Below are 18,987 nucleotides of genomic sequence, written 5' to 3' on the forward strand. Positions count from 1 at the left end.
GATAGGGAGAGCAGGAACACAAGCAGGGGGAGTGGGGGAGGGAGAAGCAGGCTTCCCACCAAGCAGGAAGCCGGATGTGGGGCTCGATCCCAGGACCCTGGGATCATGACCTGAGCAGAAGGCAGACGCTTAACGACTGAGCCACCCAGGCGCCCCTCAAATACTTACTTCTAAATTTAAAGTCGTACCTATGAAAATTCCTATATTATTTCTCCACCTTTTAGTTTCTTTTTCAGGTCATCAAAGTTGGACATGAAATAAAGAGTGAGTGATAAGGTACATATAATACATTAGTCATTTTTTTATATCAAAACGCTATTTCAAACATACCTATAGCGAAGCCTTACTACTGGAATCAGGACGTGTCACAGAGGATGAATGTATTTAAATCGCAAGGCTGGCTATTTTGAGATAATAAGTCAACAAATAGCCTTCCCTATTCTCAAACTGTAAAATGGATGTTCTGAAGCTGCTACAGCAGGGGTTAAGTGGTGGTTTCTGTGATTAGTCCATTAACTGTTTGCAAGTTTGCATGAATCAGCACTTTTCTAGGGAAAGATCTACTGCTCTCTTCAGATGCGCCCATGGACAGAACATTACAGATGCCCAATTAATATTTGTTGGAAGAATAAATGAAGGGGGATCTACAGCAGGTAAGAGTCAGTAAACTCCCCAAAACTGCTTCCTTTGTTCCATCTTTCATCACCTTCAAACTCCGGAATCATTCCAGAAGTGTCTTGAGCTTTCTGCTACAACTGCTTCCTCTAACTATTTTTGTGAACAATTATAATTTTACACAATGTAACAAAGGGTCTTACCAAGATTGGGGAATCCATCCTGAAGGGCCCATAACCGAGCCCAAGGGGCAGCAACAGGCTCCTCGGGTTCCTGGTCCTCAGGAATAGAACAGAGTTCCTGGGTGGACACTGTGTCTAAGGAGCTCAGTGTCCCCGAGCTGGAGTGAGAGGACTGGCTGGATGTGGGTGCTGTGCTGGTGGAGCTGGACGTGACTGGAGAGTGTGAGGAGGAGCTGTGTGTCTGGGAGGAGGTGCCTTGAGACTGCGAGAAGCCACCTTGGGACTGGGTACAGGAGCCACTGCCATGGGACTGCTGACGCTTCCCATCCGTCTCTCGAGACATCGCGACCTCAAAAATAAGGGTCCGATAATAAGGTTATGTTTCAAGAAACAAGACTTGCAAGACTTGAAGTTCAAGAGTGAAGAATGGGCAGGGGCGCCTGGGTGGCTCAGTCGGTTAAGCGTCCGACTCTTGATTTCAGCTCGGGTCATGATCTCAGGGTGATGAAATGAGGCCCGTGGCATCCAGGATCTGCGCTGGGTGTGGAGCCTGCTTGGGATTCTCTCTCTCCCTCTCCCTCTGCCCCCTCACTCCACCCACCTCCCCCCCACTCCTCCCCCCACCCCCCCGCACGAGGGCAATCTCTCCTAAAAAATAAAAAAGTAAAGGATAGGCATATTTACATCAGGAAAAAAAATAAATCCAGAGCAAGCATGTTCTGCAAAAGTTAAAATTCTAAGTCTAGATTGATCTATAGTTCCTCTGGGCTGCGCTTTTCATCATATCACTTTCACCGGATCAGTTTTTTGTATGACAGCCACAAACCACAGGAAAAAGAAAAAAATTATTCAAAGGTTATAAGTAAGCTAAAAGAAATGAACTAATCTGGGGGTGGGAAGGAAGACTTCATAACAGCTTTCATTCATCTAATTTTTTAAAAATTAGAAATGTGGGGCGCCTGGGTGGCTTGGTCGGTTAAGCACCTGCCTTCAGCTTGGGTCATGATCCCGGGGTCCTGGGACTGAGCCCCATGTTGGGCTCCCTGCTCAGTGGGAGTCTGCTTCTCCCTCTCCCTCTGCCTGCTGCTCCCCCTGCTTGTGCTTGCTCGCGCGCTCTCTCTCTCCATCAAATAAATACATAAATAAAATAAAATAAAACTTAGAAATGAGGGGTGCCTGGGTGGCTAAGTCAGTTAAGCGTCTGCCTTCGGCTCAGCACTCTCCCTCTGTTGCTCCCCCTGTTTGCTCTCTGTCAAATACAGAAATAAATAAAATCTTAAAAAAAATTAGAAATGAAACTTAAAAGGTATTCATTAATACAATCAACACTACACTTAAATTTCATGTTTTGGAACAAGAAAGGGGAAGGGTCATGTGGCTTGGGATAGAAGATGGGCAAAGAAACTATAAACTAATTCACTGCACCACACCAGGGGTGACCATTTACATAAAATGTCACAGATACCCCTCCTCCCCCAAGCCTGCCCCAGGACGGTGAAGACCACATCCTGTTTGTTCACTCTAGATTCCCTGGCTCCTAACTAAGGGCCAGGCTATTAATGAAGCAGAACACAAAGATTATTCTAAACAACTCCACCTAGCCCTTTGTGATGCTGAGTAACTATAGGGGCTCACCTTTTATCCTAAATGGCCCTCCAGCCCAACAGAATCCTACAGAAACAATTGAGTCACAGGAGACCATAACAGGTTCCCACCCTCACTTTATAGAGTTAATTTGATGGACAGTTAAACTCTGACAACAGAAACTACAGTAAAGTCAAAGTAACTGTCAATCCCTAACTTTAAACCCCTAACATGATTTTTTTATAAAAGGGGGGAGGGGAGTGCATTCTCTCTTCTCTCCAGATACACATACTCAGGCTCTTCCTCCAGGAGAACACAGTAAACATTACTCACACTGACTGTATTTATATAGCTTTCCAGATAAAAAGATCCTGATGACTTTTTCTTAAACCACACCAGGGAGGTGATGCCCGAGCTGAGTGTGCCACTCCAGGACCTGCAGCTCTAATACTACTACCTTAGTCAAGGTTGCAACCTCTAATAGCTTTCTGAGCAACACTTCTCCACTCTGAGAACGGACAAAAGACTGTCAAGAAGTGGCTGCTATCCTCGTTTATTAAGGGTCCAGCAGACTGAAACCACATTAGCGTCAGCCATGAGGAGGAGAAAGTATATGGAAAGATTAGAGGCAGTCGAAACCACAATTTTAGGGCAAACAAGTCTGGAGTCAGATGCCTGAGTCAAACCTTTGCATGACCTTCAGATAGATCACCACCTCACTGAATAGATCTTTAGGATTAAATGAGATGATACAGGAACGTTCCTCCCCCAGTAATGCTTGATAATTGGGAGAACAGAATTCCAGTCCCAAAGAATCCGACAGCCGGAAAGGGTTTTACAAAAGCAACACAATTTTTTTTTTTTCAAACAGAGAAACTGAGTCCCAAGGTGGACTGGTGCCCTCCTACCCTCTCTTCGCCACCCCACCCCACACACTTACTTATGTACATTCGCAGGGCATCCTCCTACACAGGTCAGTGTGTCTCCAGTTCCTGCAGCGCCTAGCTGCTAAAACTGGTTCTCAATAGGTTTTTTTCGAAATTGAATCCAAAATATGGTAATAATTACTAACATTCATTAACTATTTACAAACCAACTTCCCTCTGATTTTGAAGAACACAACTTTGTCCTTTCTTACCCTGCACGTCTGGACCAGTTTCAGCTTGTAAGTAACAGGGGAAGTGAACTTCACCTCGAAGTTCATCTACAAAGGAAGACAGTCGCCCACGCACTCCTCTCCTCCCCCCCGACCGAGGTTAAAAACCACACAAAGTGAAAATTCGGGAGATTCCGCGCGCACTAAGACCCTGGGCACGGGAATCGAACCCCCAAACACCCAAGAGAAGTTCTCCACCACGACTCACCGCGTGAGCCCACCTGGAGCCAAACACTCACAGCAGTCGCAGCCAGCGGAGTGGCGCTAACCGAGCACATACAAACTCCACCCTCAGCCAATTAAAACACCCCTGCGTCGCCGCCGGACCAATGAAGAGCGGCGGATGTGGCCGTCCACACGTAGCCTCAATGTTTGCTGGGAGTTGTAGTTTAAAATGAGGAGCGGGACACTCAGAATCCAGGATCCCGCCGGGTCAGCTCTCCAGCCAATCAGCAGCAGTATTCTGGTCGGCCGCTCTCTCCGGGTTTCCCCCCGACAGGCTACCGCGGCGAGATAGGCCGCGGCCAGATGTGGGGCGGGAGAACTGGCGCCTTGCTCCGGGTGTCGGGGCTGTGGCCGGCAGGGGTGCTCGGAAGGAGACCGCTAAGCTGTAATGCTGCGTCTCTGGCGGGAAGGAATTCGCCCCAGTGTTGGAACTGCGGCGCCCCAGGGGGCCCCATGCGGGAGCATGGGTTCTTCTGCCCACAGTGCCGCGCGCTGCAGCCACCTGACCCCGCTCGAGATTACTTCAGCCTCATGGACTGGTACGGGAGGCCATTTCGGGAAACACGCGGGGGCGAGAGAGACGTCAGAGGCTGAGGAGCCAGGGGGTAGGGACGCTAGTGGTTGGGAAGGAGAAGGCAGGACCGGTTAGATCGGTGGGCGGAGCCGTAGAGAAATAGGGGTGGGGCCTGGGAGCACGGAGGGTGGGATTGCGGCCAGTGAGAGAGGAAATTGAGGGGTGAACCTGAAGATAGGGCCTCTGAGGAATGAAGACGAGAAGGGTGGAGGGACTGGAGGGGCGGGGAAGGAACTTAGGGGAAACTGAGGGAGGGAGGCTTCTGTAGAGGGAGACCTGAGGGGCGGGGCCTGAGGGAAGTGTACTGGAGCGGCTGCAGAAAGACTGATTTTGGCCCAACTCGAAATTGGCCCAATTTTAGCAGCTAGGCGCTGCAGACGGATAGGGTCAGAATGGTTAAAGTTGGATTGAGACTTTTAAGAAAGGCGTACTCCCAAAATAAGGGAGTGAAGGAGCTTCCCGGTTTGTGAACACGTGGAGATGGGAGAGTAGTGCCCCTGGAGAGGGCTTGGAAGCTCCCCGGCCCTTTCCCTCATGCTTGTTTTCCATGTGGTTGTTCCTGAGTTACATCCTTTTATAATAAAATAAATCTAGAAAGAAAAACAAAATAGGGTGTAAAAGCACCGGAAAACTTAATATTGTGGTCTGAGTCTAAGGGAGAAATAAGAACTGGAGGGAAAGAGTCAGAAAAGTGGTTGTTTTTCCTGTTTTCCTCCGAACGTGGAGCTTGGAGAGGTGATGAAATTTGGGCAGAGCTAAACTGTTAAGACAGGGCACGCTCCGGGAACGTAAAGTGAAAGGAACTGGGTTAAAATAAAGTGAAAGACAAAGATGAAAGGACCTGGGACTTCGAAAGATAGAATGGGATTCAGGAATGGTCCTTCCCCTTAACTCTGGGATGGGCCCCTACCAGTCCCTCTGCACTTAGGATGTGCTGCTGTGACACTATCCTTTAAGTTCTGAAAGCATGCCAAACTTGCTTGCACCTCAGGGACTTTGCATGTTCCCTCTGCCTCTTGGTGACTTTTCTCTCTGATCTTTGATTATTTTTCATCATCATTCAGGTCTCAGCTCAAATGTCATCTCTTTGTCCACCACATGTACCACTTTCTCTGACCCTGTTCTCTTTTCCTTCACAGCACTTTTTGAAGTTATCTCTCTCTACGTGTATATTGCATTTACCCCCATGAGAACAGGAACCAGGCCCACAGTATACAAATCTATAAATATTTGGTGCATGAATTTGATCTCCCAATTTCCTTACAGCAACCGTGCCTTCAGAGTTGACACAGCAAAGCTTCAGACTAGGTACCAGGAACTACAGCGTCTTGTCCACCCTGATTTCTTCAGCCAGAGGTCTCAGGTAGCCTGTTGGCCACCCCAATCATACCCAAACACTAGTGTACATGGGGTGGGTGGCAGTGGCCTTGTGGTGATGTGATTATCAGAGTTAGAGCTAAACAACCAGCTCCACCCTGGGGCAGCCTGACCCCAGTTGGCAGACCCTGAACCTGCCCTGCACTCACAGCTTTTACCTGACTTCCCAGAAGAATTAGAATACATTAGTTGAAAATAAAGACATCTCATCCCACACCACTTCTACTTGGGAGACTTCCTTAGTTGTCTGCCCATCAGTATTTTATGAAACAGTTTGTGAATGTAATGTGGCTGATTTGGATGGTAATGAGATTATCTTCATCTCTACTAACAGACTGAAAAGGACTTCTCAGAGAAGCATTCAACCCTGGTGAATGATGCCTATAAGACCCTTCTGGCTCCCCTGAGCAGGGGACTATACCTAGTAAGGTGATTTCCCAACCCTCTGTGCGTGACTACATGCTATCCATTGGGCTGTGGGACAGCTGCTCCCCTGCATTCAGCAGAAGAGTGCTTGAGACCTGAGCTAGTCTAGGGACCCAAAGATAATTAGCCTCAATGATACTGCATGAGAATAGTTTTCTCTGAGTATTTGTAAATCTTACTTGCCCGAGTGCATTATTTTTTTACCATTTGGTAGCATTTAGGGAAGAGTATTTTGGGGGTTTTTTGGTGGGGGAGGGAAGAGTTTAGCACCTTAGAATTTTAGGATTTAATAGAGCCTTTACAAATATCTAGTTCAGTCTCCCAAGTGGAGGAACAACTCCCCTGGGGTAACACAGTTCCAGGTATCAGAGAGGAATCCCGTCCCAGCACTCCTGTCTCTGTCCAACTTTCCCATACCCTACCTTCACATTTTCACTATTAAGACAGTTCAAGGTTTAAAAAAAAAAAAAAAGACAGTTCAAGGTTTTTTTGTTTGTTTTTTTGTTTATGAATCGTATTCTGTTCTATGAGTAGGATTTATTACTCTGGCCACAGTCTCTTCAACCAACCTTACTTTTTTCTGTTTTATGTCCCATAGCTAAAGCTCCATGGATTAGAGATTCCTGAAGGGACAGATGATGAAATGGACAGGCAATTCCTCATGGAAATAATGGAAATCAATGAAAACCTTGCAGAAGCTCAAAGTGAAGCTGCCATGAAAGAGATTGAATCTATTGTCAGAGGTAAAAGATAAAATACCACTGAATGCATTTTATTGCTGTTACAAGTACATGTCCAAGGTTAGGTGAAAAATGAATATAAAGACTACATATAGATCATCATAATGATTCAGGGAGTATTTTTTTTTTCTTGGTTATACTGAAACCAATTTTGACTGGAGGTTAGACTTGCAACATCTCTAACTTTCTGGAAGGCAGCCTTAAACCAAGAATGTAATAATATTTTGCAGATTGCAATCCTCCTTCCTACCCATGACATCATTAGATGTTATTATCGTCTCTGACAAGAATAATTAGGCCTTAGAAGTTCATGGAAATGCCCAAGGTCACATTGCAGAGCAAAGACTGAAAAACTGACTTCTGATCGCATATTACTTTGTTTTCCACTTTATTTCACACTGTATCAGGCAGGGTTCTCCAGAGAAACAGAACCAATAATATACATGTATATATGGAGAGAGAGGGAGAGAAAGAGAGAAACCTATTTTAAGGAATTGGCTCACAGAATTGTGAGGGCTAACAAGTCCAAAATATGTTGGGCAGACCAGGAGGCTGGAAACTCAAGCAGGACTTCTATGCCTACATTATCCAAGCTAATCTTTTTTTTTTTTTTTTTTTTGAAGATTTTATTTATTTGACAGTGAGAGATACAGCGAGAGAGGGAACACAAGCAGGGGGAGCGGGAGAGGGAGAAGCAGGCTTCCTACTGAGCAGGGAGTCCGATGCGGGGCTCGATCCCAGGACCCCGGGATCATGACCTGAGCCGAAGGCAGACGCTTAATGACTGAGCCACCTAGGCGCCCTATCCAAGCTAATCTTTACTTAAAGTCAACTGGTTGTAAATCACATTTACAAAATACTTTCACAGCAATATCTAGACTAGCGTTTGACCAAATAATTGGGCACCATAGCCCAACCAAGTCGACACATAAAATTAACCATGCCATGTAGAAGAAGTTCCAAGTTCTTGCTCCAATATGTACTTTCACAAATATTTGTGGCATGCCCGCTGTGTATCAAGCATTGTGCAAGATACCAGTGAACGAGAAAGACCCGTGTCTTCATGGAGTTTATATATTCCAACTCAACGTGTCCAAAATGGAATTCATGAGCCTCTCCCCTCCCTCCTAAAAAAAAAAAAAAACCAACCTATTCCTCTGCTGATGTTCCCTAAGTGAATGACACCATCCGGTTGCACAAGTCCAAAACACTGAGGAGGCGTTCTTAACAACCTGTCCTCCCTTACCCCCGTAGACAGTCATCACCAAATCTTGAAATGCTGACCTTCTAAATATGTCCCAAATCTGTCTGTCTTCACTGCCAGCACCCTGTTCCAAACTGCCATTCTTTCTCACCTGGACAACTGCAGTAGCTCCAGACTGGTCTAGCTATACTTAAATCGAATATATTCCTATACTGTCACTTATGAGATCTTTTGAAACCCAAATCTAATCATATTACACTTGGTTTTGCTTTAAAACTTTAAGTGGCTTCCCATTGCTCTCAGGTTAAAGACCAAAGTCTTTAGTAAAGCATACAAGGCCCTGTATGGTCTGACCTCTGCTTCCTCCCATTTGCCCCTCCACTCTAGCCACACAGGCCATTTCTAGTTCTTCATCTCTACCAGGCACCTTTCTACCCTAGGGCCTTTGCACATGCTGTTCTGCTTAAAACCCTCTCCTCCTCCTTCCTCTAGTGAACTCTTCCTCTTCCAGATCTGAGGGCAATCATCACTTCCTCAGAGAACCTCTTTATCTGTACCTTTTGGCAGTGGATACCTCCCCCTTACAGGACTAATCATAGTTAAAACCTTACTGTTCTACATGAGATTATTTGACCAATGTCAACCTCCCTCCCTCCCTCCTTAGACTAGAAGTTCTGCAGAGGCAGAAATTGTTTCTGCTTTTTGGTCCCCTCATATCCTCAGCCCAGGTAGTATATACAGCCCATGGTGTATATAACATGGGCTCAGTAAATATTAATTGAGTAAATAAATAATGAAAAAAGAAGCTAAAATCAATAAAATGGTGGGGGGGGAGTCTATCAGGGATGTATCAACAGCCTTTCGGCTGGGTGGTGTTGGAAGAAGACCTCAAGGCTTACAGTCATAAACCCCCTCTGCACAGCTTAGGAAGGCAGAGGAACATGACGCTCTGCTGTGAGCGGGTCTTGGGTGTAGTGTCAACACTGCCATTGACTTTACATGTAACCTTGAACAAGCAGCTTCACCCCTCTAAGCCTCAGTTTCCTCATCTGTAAAATGGAGATAACGTTAATACTGGTTGTTGCAAGGATTAAATTAAATCAAATAAAACATGTAAAACACATAACACAGTGACTGGCCCATAGCAGGTGCCCAGTCACTGGTGGGGTTTATTCTAGCCCTATAGTGAATGTCTGGTTTCAAACAGGTCACTGACCTTCATTTAGATTAATTCCTAATTTTCCTCCCCTATGAGCATGTGCTAAGGCCCAAAGTAAGCAAATATTCAAGGGCATAGAGCTAGTTAGATCTGGGCAGAACTCCTGAGCCCCTAGACTCCTAGTCCAGTGTTCTTTTGTCAACACCACGTTGCTAGTTTCCCACAGCTGTCTAGGAGTCTGGAGACTTGGGGTCTGCTCCCAGCTCCTCCACTCAACCAACCATATGACTAGGGCCATCTCCCAATACCTGTAACTGCCTACAAAGGAGATATAACATATTTGAAAGTGCTTTGAAAGCAGGCACCATATAAGTGATTGATACTTTTTATATCTGGAAAACACATTTACAGTAAAACTCTTCAGTTCCTAATGAGGACACAGAAACACCAGGTAGCTGCTCCTTTACCTTATCTGGCATCTTCTCTCTTATGGTACAATATGATCTAAGTGTTTCATTTTCCTGGGAGGCTGTATAATTTGCAAGTGGTTGTTTGAAACACTGTAATGCCCTCCCCATAGGCAATCCCAGTTTGCTAATTTTCTCCTACCTGAAATCTGGAAAAGTCAGACTACTTGGTGGAGACAATCAAAGCATTTCCTTGTCCTTTTTTTTTTTTTTTTTTTAAATGATTGTATAGCCGTTTTACAAGCCTTAGTGATTGCGCCTCAGACCTTTCAGAGGTAGAAAAACATAATGTTAGTAGGGTCAGCTACACTAAACAGGAGCTGCTGGGGAGCCTGGGTGGCTCAGTTGGTTGAATGTCCGACTCTTGGTTTCAGCTCAGGTCATGATCTCAGGGTTGCGGGATTGAGCCTCAATTCAGGCTCTGTGCTCAGCGGGGAGTCTGCTTGAGATTCTGTCTCTCACCCTCTGCCCCTCCCCCGCACACACGCGTGCACCCTCTCTCTCTCTCAAATAAAGATAAATAAATCTAAAACAAAACAAAACACAGGAGCTGCCATCATGGGACATGTGGACACAGGGCTTATGAGGCCTTACCCTGGAATCTAAGCTCCCTGTTGTATTGTGTTGAAACCAGCTACCAAGTGTTATCTTCACATCGTTAGTCTATATAAATAGAAAGATTAAGATAGTCATTTTCTCTTTCAGCTAAACAGAAAGAATTGACTGACAATGTGAGCAGAGCTTTTGAACAAGGTACTTTCTTCATGTCTTAACTTTCTTAAATGTGCAAAGAAACTGTAAGCACTGAGGTATAACCATCAATTCAATAAATAGCTATTTTATACCCATCCTATGATAAGTACATGGGGAGCTATAAAATATAGGCAAGTGGACATTTCTCCCTTCAAGGATTCACAGCTTGCTAGAGAAATAAGCTGTGTGCCAAAAACTGTGATATGCCAGTGAAAGAGTAGATGAAAGTGCTTCTGTTCCTCTTTAGCAAGTAGAAGTTAAGGTACGGGATGTAGGCTGAAGCCAACACAGGCAGATCCTGAGGGCAAGGCTGCACAGTCGACATTTGGTAAAGCCTGCACACCCCTTTCCTCTGCAAGCCCAGAAGGAGAAGCCCACAGCAGAGCTGTGCCCAAATTTCAAAATAGGAATGTTCATCCTGGTCCCCATTGCCCCTGGCTTTCAGCTCAAAGAGATTCAGTCTATTTCTGGCTATTTTGAAGTAAGAACAGTCTTTCTCTCCATCCCAGACTTGTGCCACCCCTTAAATAAAGGAATAATGGCCCTTTGGCTGAAGGATCATTTGATTGCAGGAAGCCGAAGGCCACTCAAGCTAGCCCAGCTAGTTAAAAAGAGGTTATTATAGCTAAAAAGAGGTTATTATAAGGAATTAGGACTATGTCCCCAAATCCAAAGAGAAAGTCCCTGTGATGATTATAGTATACAGTGTTATATGAGCCCTTCTGGGGCAAAGCCTGGGAACCGGAAAGCAGTCTGAAACCAAAACTGCAGTCCTGGACTCGATGCCTCTGGCAGTTTCATTCCATCCTCTTCTCCTCATTATAAGCCGGTTCCATCCGCTTCCTCGTTAGCGTACGGTGCTCCAAAATGGCCTCCCCCACTGGTGACTCCTTAGTTCGCCTAGGTCCATTACCTTATAAGAGCAAGGACTTTGACCATCTGACTAGAGTCCCCTAGACCCAACTCTAGATTCCCGAGAGGGGGGATTTGGTTGGCCCAGCTTGAGCCAGATGTCCACTCAAGTCCAGTCAGCTAGTGCTGAGGGAACAGGCTTATACAGGGTGCCATCCAGTTTGCAAGGACTGTAGAAGTCTATTCTGACACAGAGGCAGAGGAAGGGTCTCTGAATATATGTTAGGGAAATACAGATTAACAGGCTGATATGGCTGCCTGAAATCCATGAACCCAACCCACTGACTATTCAGGTGTTCCACCAGGGCTCACCCCCATCTCCTACTGCACTTTTGTAGATTTTTTTTTCGTAGATTTTAAGAAGAATAAATAATATTTAAGTACAATTTAAGGAATAAAAACAGAAGGAACACCCATGTCCCCACCGCCCAGCTTAAGAAATAGAACATGCAAAGAAGATATACAAATAGTCAATAACTATGGAAAGATGTGCAACATCACTAATCATTAGGCAAATGAAAATCAAAACCACAACGAGATACTGATTAAGATGGCTAGTATTAGAAAACTCAGAAAATAACAAGTATTGGTGAGGGTCTGGAGAAGTTGAAACCATTGTGTTGGCGGGGATGTAAAATAGTGCAGCCACTACGGAAAACATTATGGTATTTCCTCAAGGAATTAAACATAGGATCACCATAAGATCTAGCAATTCCACTTCTAAGAATATACCTGAAGAATTGACAGCAGGGACTCTAAAGAGCTGCTTGTATGCTGTCAAAGGTAAAGCCAGATACTACTTAAAGTGGTAAGGATAGATTTTAATCAGTAATAACTATTGCAATAGGGAAGAGTCTGGTGTGAACTGAACTCCTGATTATACAAAGGTTACTGGGCGTTTTAAAGAAAGAATGAAGGGCACGTGGGTGGCTCAGTTGGTTAAGCATCTGCCTTCAGCTCAGGTCATGATCCCAGGGTTCTGTGACTGAGCCCAGCATCAGGCTCCCTGCTCATTGGGGAGTCTGCTCCTCCCTCTCCCTTCCGCCCCCCCTACCCCTGCCCCCCCGCTCATGGTCTCTCTCTCTCTCTCTCTCTCTTAAATAAATAAATAAAATCTTTAAAAAAAAAAAAATAAGGAGAATGAGGGAGTAGGGAGGGGAATGAGCATGGTCTCAGTAGAGTCTGGGAAATGAAAAATTACAAAAAAAGGAAGGTGGTGGTTTCATGTGAAACTGATCTGGTTTTGCTAACTGGGGCTTATTAAAGTTAGGCTTCTACCCTCCCTCAGACACTGGGAGACAGGGGTCCTATCTTCTGGTGTTAGCTGCAACAAACAGTAAGAAAGAAACAGGAAGAAGAGACATTCTTCTTTCCTCTGAACAATGTAAGTCCATTTCTCATTTGATCACCCTTTGTTTATTAAGGACTAGCTGAGCCATCTGTTGAGACTTGGTAGAAGAGGATATTTGCTGGATGACGTGAGCAATCAGGCATTTAATGAGGAGCATCTCTATGGAAACAAAAAGAAAACAAAGGCTAATGGTGGGAACAGTATAAACCCAGTTTCTGAGTCCAGAGGGCGGGCAGTCACTTGAGAAGACACTGAACTCTTAAGCATCTTTACATGGTGGTGTGAGGATGGCAGTGACAATCCGATAGATTTCTTATTTTATAGTTGGACTGTTGGTAGTGATGGCATAGACATGAACATCACAGCCATGGCTATTTCCCAGAGCAGAGCATGGAGGACACAGGAGTTCTGGTGGACCTTTAGGGCAGCCCAAGTGGCAGCAAGTCCAGGCACAAAGGTTGCCCACGCGTGATTTGTAGGGATGAGTTCTTTGATGCTTATATCAAGTTGTCTGGCCTTAGCTTACAGGGCGTTTTCAGATCCTGGAGGAAAGGGCGACCACAAGAGAGCCTGAGTCCCAAAAAGGATTAGGTTTTAGTTCTTAGTGATGCCAAGTCAGGAGGGAAGGAGAAAAATGGAGAACAGCGCTTTGGAGAGTTGTAGCCAGATATTCAAGGAAACTAGGAGAATTAAGAATTTGCTAAGGGAGGCCGCCTGGGTGGCTCAGATGGTTAAGCGTCTGCCTTCGGCTCAGGTCATGATCCCAGCGTCCTGGGATCGAGTCCTGCATCGGGCTCCCTGCTCCTTGGGAGCCTGCTTCTCCCTCTGCCTCTCTCTCAATCTCTCTGTCTCTCATGAATAAATAAATAAAATCTTTAAAAAAAAAAAGAATTTGCTAAGGGATAAAAACAAAAAAAGAAAAAAAAAAGAATTTGCCAAGGGCTGACAAAATGTGTAAGATGGCAAGATCCAGTTTGGTTTATAGGAAGAAAATAAAACCTCAAGATAGATTCCAGGTGTGATACACTTTTCCACTGTCATAAAATTTCTATCTATAGTCAATCCCCTTTTTAGTCAAAGGTTATCAAGGTAAGAATAGTTTTGTTTACAAAATAACTTAAGTTGCATTAAAGTTGGCCTAATTATCCACATGAATGCAACAAGAATAGTAATCAACAATACAGACCTTTTTGGGGTTTTTTTAAGTAATTGATTTTTTTTTAAAGCTTTTATTTATTTGAGAGAGAGAGAGAGAGCACATGAGAGGGGGGAGAATCAGAGGGAGAAGCAGGCTCCCTGAGTAGGGAGCCCAATGCGGGACTCAATCCTGGGACTCCAGGATCATGACCTGAGCCGAAGGCAGTCGCTTAACCAACTGAGCCACCCAGGCACCCCTTGAGTAATTGATTTTTTTTTTTTTAAGATTTTATTTATTTAACAGAGACAGAGATAGCAAGAGCAGGAACACAAGCAGCAGGAGTGGGAGAAGGAGAGCAGGCTTCCCGCCGAGGAGGGACCCTGATGGGGGCTCGATCCTAGAACCCTGGGATCATGACCTGAGCCAAAGGCAGACGCTTAACAACTGAGCCACCCAGGCGCCCAGTAATTGATTTTTTAAAAAAGATTTTATTTATTTTACTTGAGAGAGAGGGGGGGAGAGAGAGAGAGAGAGGGTGGGGCAGAAGAGCACAAGCAGGAGGAGCAGCAGAGGGAGGGGGAGAAGCAGGCTCCCCGCTGAGCAAGGACCCCCAATGTGGCATCGATCCCAGGACCCTGGGATCATGACCTGAGCCGAAGGCAGACGCTTAACCGACTGAGCCACCCAGGCATCCCAAAACTTTGTCATTTTAACAGAGAAAACCAAACTCTGGTTTTGTCAGTACACTATTGAGATTAAAGTTCATTTCTTTTTTTTTTTTTTTTTTAAGATTTTATTTATTTATTTGAGAGAGAGAGAGAGAGACAGCATGAGAGGGGAGCGGGTCAGAGGGAGAAGCAGGCCCCCCGCCGAGCTGGGAGCCCGATGTGGGACTCGATCCCAGGACTCTGGGATAATGACCTGAGCCGAAGGCAGTCGCTCAACCAACTGAGCCACCCAGGCGCCCGAGATTAAAGTTCATTGCAAGAGGCGCCTGGCTGGCTCAGTCAGTGGAGTGTACGAGTCTTGGTCTCAGGGTTGTGAGTTCGAGCCCCACATTGGGTGTAGAGATTACTTAAAAAATAATAATAGTAAAATCTTTTTTAAGAATTAAAAAGTAGGGGCGCCTGGGTGGCTCAGTTGGTTAAGTAGCTGCCTTCCGCTCAGGTCATGATCCCAGCGTCCTGGGATCCAGCCCCGCATTGGGCTCCCTGCTCCACGGGAAGCCTGCTTCTCCCTCTCCCACTCCCCCTGCTTGTGTTCCCTCTCTCACTGTGTCTCTCTCTGCCAAATAAATAAATAAAATCTTAAAAAAAAAAAAGAATTAAAAAATAAAGTTCATTTCCAAAAAAAAAAAAACTATAGGCACACCTGGATAGCTCAGTCAGTTAAGTGTCTACGTTTGGCTCAGGTCATGATCCCAGTGTCCTGGGATAGAGCCCCACATTGAGCCCCACATCCAACTCCCTGCTCAGCAGGGAGCCTGCTTCTCCCTCTCCCTCTGCCGTTCCCACCACTTGTGTTCTCTGGCTCTATCTCTCTGTCAAATAAATAAATAAAATCTTTTAAAAAAAACAAAATCAAAAAACAAACAACAAATATATATATATATAAATCCACTTAGCCAGCTTTGACCTCACAACATAAAATTCCTTTTCCACAAACCTTCTACAACTCAATATCCATTCATATTTTGTTCCATTCTTTCCCTCTTTCACATTCTACTTTAGGACAAAATTACTCTCTTTTTATCTGAAAGGAAAAACACTCTTCATTCTTTACATACTTTTCATATAAAAACACATCCTACTTTTCTTCCATTCTTTGTATACAAAGTCGTTTCCCTTCAATCTTGTTACTCATAGTCTTATTTTTTTATATATTAATTATAAATTTTAACCATTGGCAAACTTTATTTTACAGAGAAAATGAGGAAATAGACAATTGAGAACTATAATGTACCAGTATTCTGTAGTAGATAAGCAAATTTTATGAATATACCATCTCATAAGCTATAGAGGTATATGTTTTTTATAATATTACTTTTTTTAATGTGGCAAGGACATGTTTATTAAGAGATCCAAGATCAAAAAAAAGAGAGACCCAAGATCCTTGGCTTCTCTGTACCATATAAAAATAAATAGCCAAAAGTATATAAACTTAAACTTTTGCTTAATAGTGAATGTTTTAACACTTTATCTTATTTAGAAATTATATATATATTTAATAAAGATCTATTATTTAACTTAGCTTACCATGACTCTAAGGTTCCAAGTTGCCAAAAAGATTTTGGAAATGATTTTTAGGCAGCATATTATAAAACATAATTATCATTATAAATAAAGTTTGTCAGGGACACCTAGGTGGCTCAGTCGGTTAAGCATTTGCCTTCAACTCAGGTCATGATCCTAGGGTCCTGGGATCAAGCCCCACATCGGGCTCCCTGCTCAGCAGGGAGCCTACTTCTCCCTCTCCTCCCTTCTCATTCTCTCTCTCTCCCTATCTCTGTCTCTCTCTCAAATAAATAAAATCTTTAAAAAGAATAAAAATAAATAAATTCAATTACTTTAAATTCAATTAATTAACATATAATGTATTATTTGTTTCAGGGGTACGGGTCTGTGATTCACCAGTCTTATATAATACCCAGTGCTCATTACAACATATACCCTCCCTAATGTCCATCACCCAGTTACCCCATTCCCCCCTCAGTTTGTTTCCTAAGATTAAGAGTTTCTTATGGTTTGTCTCCCTCTCTGATTTCGTCTTGTTTCATTTTTTCCTCTCCTCTATGATTCTCTGCCTTGGTTCTCAAATTCCGCATATCAGTGAGATCATATGATAATTCTTTTTCTGATTGACTTATTTCGCTTAGCATAATACCCTCTAGTTCCATCCACGTCATTGCAAATGGCAAGATTTCATTTTTTTGATGGCTACGTATTATTCCATTATATATATATACCACATCTTCTTTATCCATTCATCTGTCGATGGACATCTCAGCTCTTTCCATAGTTTGGCTATTGTGGACATTGCTGCTACAAACATTGGGGTGCGGTGACCCTTCGGATCACTACATTTGTATCTTTGGGGTAAATACCCAGTAGTGCAATTGCTGGGTCATAGGGAGGATACAACTCTTTTAAGGGATTTTTATAAATTAATTTGGTAATACCATCGGGAGATAGGGAAATATACATATCAGACATACATAAATATACAGACATGCAAATACAGATCTCACAGGTTTGTTTTGTTTTGTTTTTAAGATTTTATTTATTTGACAGAGAGAGACATGGTGAGAGAGGGAACACAAGCAGGGGGAATGGGAAAGGGAGAAGCAGGCTTCCCGTGGAGCAGGGAGCCTGATGCAGGGCTCGATCCCAGGACCCTGGGATCATGACCTGAGCTGAAGGCAGACGCTTAATGACTGAGCCATCCAGGCACCCTGCACAGTTTTCATTTTAAAACTTTATCTGTGGGCGCCTGGGTGGCTCAGTTGGTTAAGCGACTGCCTTTGGCTCAGGTCATGATCCTGGAGTCCCGGGATCGAGTCCCGCATCGGGCTCCCTGCTCGGCAGGGAGTCTGCTTCTCCCTCTGACCCTCCCCCCTCTTGTGCTCTCTTTCTTTCATTCTCTCTCTCAAATAAATAAATAAATTCTTAAAAAAAAATAAAACTTTATCTGTGATTCAGACTGGCTACCTTGGTCAATAGAGTTAGTTTTATTCTTGCTTAAATGAAGCCTCACCTTAACATCTCTGTTTATTTCAGATGATTTGGAAAAAGCCAAGAAAATGTTAACAAAGATGAGATACTTTTCAAATATAGAAGAAAAGATCAAGTTAAAGAAGATTCCCCTCTAATGATTACTAGTATAAAAGTTTCCAAAAAAAAAAGTTTCAAAAATAAAGTTCTTGTATATTTCTTTTCTGGCTTCTGTTAATTGAGACTAGAGATGCATTCACCGCTTTTACCATCTTAGTTAAACCTGTGGCTCAGGCATTAATGGATGGCAAAGTTTACCATGCGGGAGGAAACAGTGTAGCCAGAGCTTGGGTGGTCAGTTCTTTGTGTGATCCTTGATACAGCATGCTCCCCATCTAGGCCAGTAAAAATAGGGATGGGGCCAACTTGAGGCTCTGGAGAAAGGGTTGGCAAACTTTTACTGCAAAGGGCCAGATAGTAAATGCTTTAGGCTTTGTGGCCCATACTGCCTCTGTTATAACTGCTCAACTCTGTCATGATAGCATTTTGTTTACAAAACAAGCAGTGGGTTAGATTTGACCCAGAGATTCCCAACCTCTGCCCTAGAACCATATCTTCTTTCTAATGGCCGGCCCTTCACTAGTGCCCTTGTTAGTATAGTCTTAGGGCATTCAGTTTAGTAACCATGCAAAGCTGCCTAAGGATTTCTTAGGCCTACATTTAAAAATGTAGGTAATATTATCAAGAGTTAGTCTGGTGGGGCCATGATGGGTGTAGAGATTACCAAAAAAAGAAAAAGACAGAAATTCCAAGAAATAGAGGCGCCTGGGTGGCTCAGTTGGTTAAGCGACTGCCTTCGGCTCAGGTCATGATCCTGGAGTCCCTGGCTCGAGTCCCGCATCGGACTCCCTGCTCAGCGGGGAGTCTGCTTCTCCCTCTGACCCTCCCCCCTCTCATGTGCTCTCTCTCTCAGTCTCTCTCTCTCAAATGAATAAATAAAATCTTTAAAAAAAAAAAAAAAGAAATAACAACTCTTGGAAATTGAAGAGTTTCCTTCAATTTGTTGTTTAAATTGAAAAATCAGAGTTCTGAACCAAGGTTCAACTCCTAGAGCTTAAAATTGCAGCCCCTTTGCGTCCTCCCTCACCCTTGTCTAAGAATTTATATCTTGTGAATCCTGATCCTATTCTACTCAGTTTGTTAACATTTTAGGATTTATGGATCCTCTGAAGGCAAATTAACCACAGCAGCTGTCTGGCTTAATGGTATTTAGGAATATCAGTACAATCACCAGCCCTCTTACATTTTACAAGGAGAATGAGTTACTTGTCTAAAAACACACAGGGAGTCTTTAAGTGAATAATTACAATGCAAGCAAATGTCCTGATTAAATTGGGTGCCTCTGTAAAGAAAC

The 18,987-nt window shown here is 43.9% G+C and overlaps 2 protein-coding genes across 11 annotated transcripts in view; one reads left to right on the forward strand and one right to left on the reverse strand.

Moving 5' to 3' along the window:
• Nucleotides 1-18,987, reverse strand: part of CHEK2 (checkpoint kinase 2) — an 84,908-nt gene that overhangs the window by 48,500 nt on the left and 17,421 nt on the right. For 2 of the 7 annotated variants that reach the window (XM_035017269.1, XM_035017274.1), the window contains exon 1: nt 819-1,376. The exons of 1 other annotated variant lie outside the window; for it this stretch is intronic. In XM_035017269.1, coding sequence (XP_034873160.1) covers nt 819-1,140 — 322 coding nt within the window. In that variant the 5' untranslated portion in view covers nt 1,141-1,376. Of the gene's footprint in view, nt 1-818; nt 1,377-3,745; nt 3,920-18,987 lie in introns of those variants that run through there. 4 more of the 7 variants (XM_035017267.1, XM_035017270.1, XM_035017273.1 and 1 more) reach the window with 4 other exon arrangements.
• Nucleotides 3,958-17,796, forward strand: HSCB (HscB mitochondrial iron-sulfur cluster cochaperone). 4 transcript variants are annotated; one of them, XM_035017278.1, is made up of 7 exons: nt 3,958-4,301; nt 5,603-5,699; nt 6,048-6,137; nt 6,738-6,882; nt 10,415-10,462; nt 12,663-12,758; nt 17,640-17,796. In XM_035017278.1, the coding sequence occupies exons 1-7, from the start codon at nt 4,066-4,068 to the stop codon at nt 17,729-17,731; spliced, it is 804 nt and encodes a 267-aa protein (XP_034873169.1). In that variant the 5' UTR covers nt 3,958-4,065; the 3' UTR covers nt 17,732-17,796. The 4 variants fall into 4 exon arrangements, 3 of the variants coding, with proteins under 3 accessions (XP_034873169.1, XP_034873170.1, XP_034873171.1); XM_035017279.1 differs by lacking the exon at nt 12,663-12,758 and having other exon boundaries at nt 3,961-4,301; XR_004681439.1 differs by lacking the exon at nt 12,663-12,758 and having other exon boundaries at nt 3,965-4,301; nt 6,048-6,142; nt 17,640-17,715.

The sequence above is a fragment of the Mirounga leonina genome, unplaced genomic scaffold (genome assembly GCF_011800145.1).
Source record: "Mirounga leonina isolate KUSES-001 unplaced genomic scaffold, KU_Mleo_1.0 Mir_171, whole genome shotgun sequence".
Taxonomy (NCBI): domain Eukaryota; kingdom Metazoa; phylum Chordata; class Mammalia; order Carnivora; family Phocidae; genus Mirounga; species Mirounga leonina.

Bases quoted from the DNA above. Each gene is read 5' to 3' on its own strand.
- HSCB (XM_035017278.1), top strand. From the start codon at position 4,066: ATGTGGGGCGGGAGAACTGGCGCCTTGCTCCGGGTGTCGGGGCTGTGG. The intron at 6,138-6,737 runs GTAAGGTGATTT...TATGTCCCATAG, and splicing joins TGAGCAGGGGACTATACCTA to CTAAAGCTCCATGGATTAGA. The intron at 12,759-17,639 runs GTAAGTCCATTT...TGTTTATTTCAG, and splicing joins TCTTCTTTCCTCTGAACAAT to ATGATTTGGAAAAAGCCAAG.